The sequence below is a fragment of the Syngnathoides biaculeatus genome, chromosome 16, assembly GCF_019802595.1.
Source record: "Syngnathoides biaculeatus isolate LvHL_M chromosome 16, ASM1980259v1, whole genome shotgun sequence".
Taxonomy (NCBI): domain Eukaryota; kingdom Metazoa; phylum Chordata; class Actinopteri; order Syngnathiformes; family Syngnathidae; genus Syngnathoides; species Syngnathoides biaculeatus.
Genome location: NC_084655.1, coordinates 20,487,791 through 20,496,326, shown reverse-complemented (window position 1 = coordinate 20,496,326; position 8,536 = coordinate 20,487,791). Strand labels below are relative to the sequence as shown.

Below are 8,536 nucleotides of genomic sequence, written 5' to 3'. Positions count from 1 at the left end.
AGAATGCTCCTTTTTGTTTTTCTCGCAACCGCTTCACAAAAGCAGATCGCGGCGCCGTCGCACGTGCAACTGAAGCGTTCTTTTTGGAGAGTGGGGGGGTGGGGGGGGTTATCCCCCATTTTCGTGTCGGCGCAAGCGACCGAGTCAAAGGGGAGCGGCTTCATTTATTCAGGCCACAGCCTTGTCTGCTATTTCAAAAAGTGCTTTGCTGCCACCCTCTGGCATCTAGAGGCAATTACAAAACTTTTTTTTATGTAGGCGTCAATTCCAATTTTCGCTACTCGGACCCCCACAAATAAATAGCAAGAGCGCACTTTATTACTGTAACTGCATCTAGTTCATTATTTCAGAATCTTATTTTTGCCCCCCTAAATATCGTTACATGAGTATATTTGAAAAGGAACACAATATTTATGAGGAAAAAGCTTTGTATGATTTAAAACAAAAATAAACAAGACATGTTGATGTTTGAAATGATTAAGGTGGATTAGGGCCAAGTTGAAAAGTAATAAAAGTCAAATGGAAAAAACATGTGAAAAAGTCAGAATATTCTACTTCTATGACACTGAAAAAAAACCCCGAACTTTTATGAGTACAATATTGGTACATTGTGAGGAGGAAAAAAACAAGTAATTTCATGATTAGATGTTTTGGTATGAAATTGAATTTAAGTTATCATTTTGACACGTCAGACTATTGCGAGAGTCTGTTTCTTTCGGCTTGTCCCATTAGGGGTCGCCACAGCGGACACGCTCATATTTGTTTGGCATAACTTTTACGCCGGATGCCCTTCCAGACGCGACTCCTCAAGAGGGTTGTGGAAATCCCAGTGGGATACAAACCCACAACCCTTGGTTTACCAAACCACTGCTCTAACCGCTAAGCTACAAGGCGTTCTTAGACTATTATCAGGGTAAAGTTGTGATTTTAAGTGCAAAAACATGAATTAGTCATATTACGACCGACGCATTTTTTGTAAAAATGCAAGCATAAAGTCAAAATGTTCCAAGAACGGAGAAAATTTGAATTTGTACTTTGAGATAAGTGTTGTAGATGAGCTACAAAAAAACCAAACAACTTTTAAAAGTTTCAAACCTTGTCCCCTCGCGACTGGTGGTGAGGAAGGTCTTACCACACGTTACGTTATTAAACAGAAGATGAAAGAGATTGCTTCGTCGCAAAAGATACATGCGTCGAACTCCCACTCATTACGAGTGCTGAGTGTAATAGTGAGCTGGATTTTTTTTTTTTTTTGAGGTGGGGGGGGTTCCTTTAATTTATTTTTTTCAAAAAAATCTACGTGAAACTGGTCTGTGGCGCAAAAACAAACAAACAAACAAAAAAAAAAAATCGCTGTCGTGTACTGATAAAATATTAATGACATCAATTAATCAACAGAGGTTTGTCATTAAAATTATTATGGCCCACAAAAAAAAAAAAATCTCTCTAGTCGTTCAATCACTTGTACACGGTCACAAAAAAATGAATTGCAAATGTCAAGAGAGAAAAAAAAAGTACACATTTTCACACATCAATTTTCATTTTGCCCTAATATACTTTTCCACATAGTAATCTCATGATAAAGTCTGGAATGGATTATAAACTATTTAGTTGAGTGCAAAAAAAAATCAATTTAAAAAAACCACTGAGCATATAACGGCTAGAAAAAATCATCAATGGTGAATTACATATTCAAACAGATGTTTCATATATATATTTATGTCTGAAGGTGGTATTGAGCAGTGGAGTTAGAATAGATTAAGTGTGCTTTGAATCTGAAGAATCGGCATTACGAGCGCATTCATATAGAAAAGTGTTTCCTACGCGGAGGCGGAGGAGGCGAAAAGCGCGGACGTCAGGGGAGGAGGTGCTCGTCTTCTCGGTGGAAGCTGCCGGAGGGGCACAGGAGAGGCTGGCTGGAGCAGTTTGTGCTCTGACTCTTCAGGCTCTCCGTGGACTCGGACGACCCTGGAGGGAGACGCAGGGGCGGCGGAGATGTGAGACGGCGGAAGCGCGTCCGGAAATGCAAGGCGGCGAAGAGCCGGGACAGGAAAAGCCTTACGTACCGCGCTTACTCCTCCATACCAATAGAGCAGGAGTCGGGACCGAGGGCTGGCGAGGAGGTGGAGGAGCGCAAGGAGAGGAAATGTTAGGAAACGAGAGGAGCACAACGCCCACGTGCAAAGCGTCCGGAGTGAATTCCAGGCCACAGACAAAAAAAAAACAAAACCCCAAAAAATAGCAGCGCGGACACTTTGCCCCAAGAAGAGAAGATGCTCACCGGGCACAACATTTGGTACCCCCGCCCAATCCAAAGCAAAAGAGCGGTACCCCCACCCAAAAAAATGTAATAATAATTCTCACTTTTGAGTGACACTGTCTGAGAGCGACGTAAGAATGCAATATCTATACCGGAATTTCCGGCCTATAAGCCCTGACTTTTTTCACATGCTTTCAACCGTGCGGTGATGCGTGCCCCCCTCGCGGCGTGTTTCCCAACAGCCGCGAGGGGGGCACTTGAGCCGAAAAGGTAAGTGAGACCGGTGGAATATATGTGCCAAGGAAGTAAGTTTTACCAATTCGGCCCTGTTAGTATTGCTCTAGTGTGTTACTGCCGTGTCTCGGTCGTTTTTACCAGTATGCTTTTTTAACCGGCCCTGTTAGCGCAGCGCTAGCGTTAAACTCTCTGTCTACTGTTGTTATTTAATCATTTAATCTTTAACTCAATTTTTTTACTTGTATCCCAAAATTGTATTTGGGTAAAAAACAAAAAAATCTTTGAGCGGGAAATTTATTTAAAATGTATTTGACTTTATTTGTAACATTTGGCAAGTTCAGCCTTCAGTCAGGAGGAAAACGAGCAAATTTATTCCACTTTAAAGCCAAAATGAATGTACTGTACTTTTTAAACGTTGTGATGCGAGTTTGACCACTGCAAAATTTCCCCCCAAAAATTGAACTATTGTACCTCTGACAGTGTCAATCAAAATGAGCATAATTATCATTGTGACAGCTTTTGATACCGCTCTCGCTTTGGCTCTTATCCAAAAGCGTACGTGGACCTACTAAAGTGTCCAGCACGTATACTGCAGTCTTCAGCCCTCAACAATTCCCAGGAAACGCAAACTCGACGCGATGTTAGTGACGCATCCGCCGGGGTCCTCACCTGGCAACGACAGCTCGCCCGAGGGGTCGCGCTCCGTTTTGGTCAAGCTGCTGCGTTCGCTGGCGCAGTCCTGGAGGATGTCGCCGGCGTGCATCCTGTCCTCTGGAGCGGAAGACACAAGCGTCACCGAAACGCACCGCGGGCGTTCCCGGTCGGGCGACTCACCCTCATCCGGGGACAGCGAGTCTGCTACGTCCTCGGTGGCTGTGGCCTGGAGCGAAGGAGAACTCGCAATTACTTGCGGCTGACGGTTTTAAAGGTGAGATGGATGGCGGCTTACGTCCGTGGGGGCGGGACTGCTGGACAGGAGCGTGTGCGGCTGAGCGTCCGACATCTCCGACAGCTTCTCTTCGTCCTCTTCCTGGATGGGAGACGACGGGGACCTCAGCGTGCTGCGGGGGGCGGAGTTATGATGGAAAAAATTAGTCCTGACACGCTCCAAAACATATCACCGCTTTCCGTCTTCGGATGACTTTGCTCACCCGTTGTGGGATTTTTCTTTTTACCTGTCAGGTGATTTGCTGACTTTGCCTTTCTGCAGACCGCCGTCGCTGAGATGCTCGGGGGAGCTCAGCTGCCGGCCGCCGTCGCTGCCCGAGAAGTTGACGTCCTCGTAGAGGGGCGCCGAGGGTACGGCGGGCGACACCGAGCGAAGCCCGTTCAGGGCCTCCAACAGAGAGACGGGCTCGAAGCCGGGCGGGACCGAGTCGGTGCCCTGTGAGATAAGCGCCATGCTAAATGTTAGGAATGTTTGTACTACCGATCTTAAAAAAAAAAAAAAAAAGACTGGATGGCTTATTGGCCACCAAAACTGAAGTCGCCATCCGCCATCTTGATACTCCCAAAACAACCATGCTGACTTAATTTCGCAGCTGTGAGAAAACATTCCACAGGTAAGTTAGAAAGATTTACTTTGACACTGTTAAGGTTGGTTTGTGAAGGTTTTTTTTTTTTTTGTTATTTTCTGATGTTTGGTTTTGTTTACGTATGTTGTTGTTCAATCAAAAAAAAAAAGTGAAATTCAGACAAATTGTTCTGGAAGGGAATTTCTCTACATTGGCCGTTCTGGAGTCATACTTAGAAATGGAATTTTAGTATCATAATTTCCGGCCCGCAAGTCGTGAACCCCCCCCCCCCACACACCACACACACACACACGCTTTCAACCCTGTGGTTTATGCGGTGATGTGGCTAATTTGTGCATTCTTTTCTAACAGCCACAAGGGGCACTCGAGCGGAAAAGGTAAGAGTGACACCGGTGGAATATATGTGCCGAGGAAGTGACTTTTACCGGCCCGGTTAGCGCTGCGCTAGCGTGTTGCTGCTGTGCTAATGGCGTGTCTCAGTGATATTTACCAGTAAGTTTTATTTTAACGTCCCTTGTTAGCGTTAACATTAGCTAGCATTAAACTCTTTCTGCGTACCATCTTTCTTTCTGTAAATATCTTGTATTTCAATGTGGGGACTTGCGGCGTATGTATGTACCAAACGGTATTTCCTTTACAAATGTACTCGATGAGGCTTGTAACCAGGTGCGCTCTGTAGGCCAGGAATTACAATAATAGCATCGTAATTTCTTTGTGTTTTGGCATATAGGTTCCTCATTTTTGGCTTCTGCTCTGAATTTTCATCACCACTAAGTACTTGTGGCAGAAAAAAAGTGGTATCGGGCCATTCCTACTAATTATGCAGCAGAATGTTCTGGAAACGTACAGAGTGCTCGTCGTGGTCCATCGTCTGCGCCAGAACAGGACTGAAGGAGACGGGTGAGAGCGCCCCGGGCTTTTTCCGCACAGCTCGGATCTGCAACAAGGCTCTGAAGGCTGCGTCGGGGGAAAGACGGGTTCTGTTAAGATTTTGTCGTCCCCCCAACAAAAAAACCACCTACGCAGTCTGCAGATGGGGCAGTTGTTGGCTTGGTAGCGCAAGGTGTCGGCGCACGAGTTGCAGAGACAGAGATGTCTGCAGGGCAGGATGAGCGTGTCCCGCAGGTCCGACAAACACACCACACACTCGTTGCTGTTGTCGCTGTTCTCGTCGTCGGACGGCTGCGCGGAGGGCGAAAGTGGACACGTTCAAAAGGGCGCTTTTGAAATTTCCGTCTTGCTTGCGTGCCGCTACCTTTGTCTCTTGGTTGTTCTTGTTCTCGATGCCGTAGATCTCCTGCAAGAGGTAGCTCACGCGGTCCACCTGCAAGCAACGGTGTGAAAAGTCATGTTTGCAGCTGCATCGAGAAGAGCTCGGTTTATGTTCTGTTGGCATAAAAGTGTCCGTTCTGGATGTGCAAACACACGATACCTACAATTTGCTTTTGCTTCAGTGGCTTGACGGAGAAACTGCCGTCGACATGCTGCACAAGGGGAAAAGAAAAAAAAGCACAGAAAAAAACGTGTTGGGATCTTTAAATGACAAATGTCGAATAATTACAGTAAAGCCTCGGTTCTCGAACATCCCCATTTTCGAACGAAAATCAGTACTAGCATGTTTTACTATTATAGCATACATTTTAAGCAAAAAAATATTCCTTATTTTATTATATAAAGTATTTAAACTATACATGTATTTCTACAATGCAGTTTATTATCAGGAAAAGCTAAAACAAATGCTTTAAAAAGCAACATTTTTTCAGGCTTGGAACGCATTATTTCTTTTTCCATTCATTGTAATGGGAAGCATCAATTTGGTTTGGAACAACTCACTTTTCGAACGGATTGGGGTCGAGAACCGAGGCATCGCTGTACTTGCTTAAATGTATACGTACTCGTTCAAAGGCTGCCAAAAGAACATGCGCGTGTCCGAGGCAGTCTTGGAAAGAAGGCACAGATTAGTAGTTAACTCGCTGGGCTTTGTGAGCGTGCTGTAATTCGCGGTCGAACACCAGACATCAGCCTACCGTCCCCTTCGTCGACCACGGCTTGGATCACCATGGGGAACACCCCTCGGTCCAGGTCAAAGTTGAGCTTTGTGAGAGGAAGTGAACGCGTATAAATATTGATGTGTACGTTAGACGGATGAACAATGTTGCTGGGTGCAGATACTGACGTCTTCCTCCTTCCACTCGCTGAAGTCGATCTTGAAAGAGGGCATGGAGAACTGCTGGCTGACGCCCCTCTTGTAGTGGACCGTCTCCGATGCCATGGACGCATCCTTCGGACTGTACCTTCATGCAAAATTGGTGAGAAATAAGGCTTAGCAGTGCGCGGTCAACATCAGCATCACATCGATTTTGGGGGTTTTCCCCTCATCATTTCACAACAACCTCCACCATCTTCTTCATTTGAGTCAAATGCGCAGTGTCCATGGCAACTGGCAGTTGCTAAGGATCCACTAAGTCTATTGTACTATCTGAGCTCAGTCATATCACACTGGAGGCACTTTATTATTTATATTACAGCACCTGCATTTACTTGGCTCCTTGGGATAAAATCTCGATCCACACAACTCAATCCCATGAGTAATGTTGTGCTTATATAAGCGATGTAAAACTCTTAAGTTGCCACATCCGAGGTCTTTCCAAATACAGTTGTGCCATTGACTCCGTTTAATTCATTCCCTGACCATCGTCACAACTGAAAACACTCGTATCTGAAAGGAAAGAAAAAGCCCAATAACCCGTTCCAGCTCTTGTACTCCATCTGGTGTGAGCGCCTTTCTTACTGGGGTTGGTGGGGTCAAACAAAGACGAGTTTCAAAATTAAGTGACTCTGTAATATCCACAGAGACTGGCAGAGAAGGATATATGCCTGTTAGCATTGTTACGTTGTCTGTCTATGTGTGCTGCTCCCCCATTTGTGTCCAAATAGCCATTGCTTAAAGTGTCATAACGCTGATACATACATAGATCCAATTACTCGTCCCATATTACATTATTATTATTACGCTATAAACTTCAACTGCGACCCATGAGTGGAGACTTTAGGTTTAATTCAAATGTACAAAAAAATGGATTCATACACAGCCATCCCATTGGAGAATTCCTCGAAGGCCTGACAGTAGAGGGTGATGGCCACGCGAGCGTCTGCGTCAAAGGTGAACTCCACGCCGTACTGAACCTTTGGTTTGCCGCCCTCCTCCACCGGCGTGTCAGAGTCGTCTTTATACCTGTACAACATATTGTTTGACAGCCATCGGGATTTAAGTGACGCTGACGTCAAGTTAGCCTGATCATCCGCACCTGACCAAACGCAACGAGTCCTTCCGAATGTTCACGAGACTCCTGAGCGTTTTCACAGGTTCGTGGGGTGCGGGCGTGACGTAGGGGAACTGAAAAGAGACACGTTATCATCATTGTGCTCGCTATGACGTGCTTCATTTTGATAACTTTCTAGTGCAGTAATGTTTAAAAAATGTAATTCTGAAGTGTGAGGGACGAGATGGGTTCACCTGCACTGGCCTATTTCCTAGGAAATTTAAATCCATATTCTCCCCAAAGAGGTATCCCTCGGGATGTGGCGTGTCAAACTTCTCCCCTCCCATGAAAAAGTGACTGGCAAAATAGTTGCCTGTAGAAAAGTAAATGGTGAAGATACTGTACATGCATACATGTTTACAATCACAATAACAGTAATTGCCATTAAATGAGCATCCTATGCTGTAAAAATCCACATAAAACGGTATGTTACTGATATACTTAAAAAGACGAAATATTCAATCGCGTAGTCTAATATAGCGAGATGTTGACATTTAATTCCCAATTTGTAGAGCTTCAATTTTAGGCCTATATGAACAAAACAGCCAGTTTAACTGCTGTACATCAAGTACTGCGCCTATATTTACATCGGCTGCCACGCAAAGTACTCGAATCATTTGAAGTCATAAAAAGAACCCTAATGGGGGAAAAAACTAAACGATTTACCGGATTTCGGGGGGAAGCGATAAGCCGAATTAGCTTGGATGTCGATGTCCTCAACCCCGGCGATTCTGCGACTCAGGATGGAGCCCATCTTCGTCTTTCTTCGCCGCCTAGCACGACGTTAGCTAGCAAGCAGCCAAGACGGCCAACCGAGCGTCAGCAACTGAGACTCGGTGGTGACAACAAGAACGACGTATTAAACGGTCACGTAATACAACTCGGTTTAATTCGACATCGCCGTTGATTTGCGGACAGCCACGCGCCGAGTCCGACAAGAAAAGCGGACGACGTCTTGTTTTGCCAAAGGGGGATGCTAATTGCTAAAGTTAGCTCACGGACGCCACCTGATTGGCTGCCTCCCCCGGGGCACTTCCCGTGATCGCGAGCGTTCGTTTTGTGGAAGAGCGGCGCCCGTTTGGGGGGCGGTACGAATTAAAGTCAGCGGGACGTCCGGCGGGGAAGTGTACACATTTTTTTTCAATATTCATAATTAGATACTAACGGTAAGGTGTTTTTTC

The 8,536-nt window shown here is 45.4% G+C and overlaps 1 protein-coding gene across 2 annotated transcripts; it reads right to left on the bottom strand.

The window, feature by feature from the left end:
- Positions 1–93: 93 nt before the first annotated feature.
- Positions 94–8,416, bottom strand: mgrn1b (mahogunin, ring finger 1b). 2 transcript variants are annotated; one of them, XM_061846781.1, is made up of 17 exons: positions 8,022–8,416; positions 7,550–7,668; positions 7,341–7,429; positions 7,121–7,267; positions 6,209–6,326; positions 6,060–6,126; positions 5,928–5,971; positions 5,469–5,516; positions 5,288–5,356; positions 5,055–5,214; positions 4,880–4,989; positions 3,673–3,881; positions 3,447–3,558; positions 3,332–3,377; positions 3,167–3,268; positions 2,067–2,112; positions 94–1,968 (listed from the first exon to the last, which is right to left on the bottom strand). In XM_061846781.1, the coding sequence occupies exons 1-16, from the start codon at positions 8,107–8,109 to the stop codon at positions 2,072–2,074; spliced, it is 1,569 nt and encodes a 522-aa protein (XP_061702765.1). In that variant the 5' UTR covers positions 8,110–8,416; the 3' UTR covers positions 94–1,968; positions 2,067–2,071. The 2 variants fall into 2 exon arrangements, with proteins under 2 accessions (XP_061702765.1, XP_061702764.1); XM_061846780.1 differs by lacking the exon at positions 2,067–2,112.
- Positions 8,417–8,536: the final 120 nt, after the last annotated feature.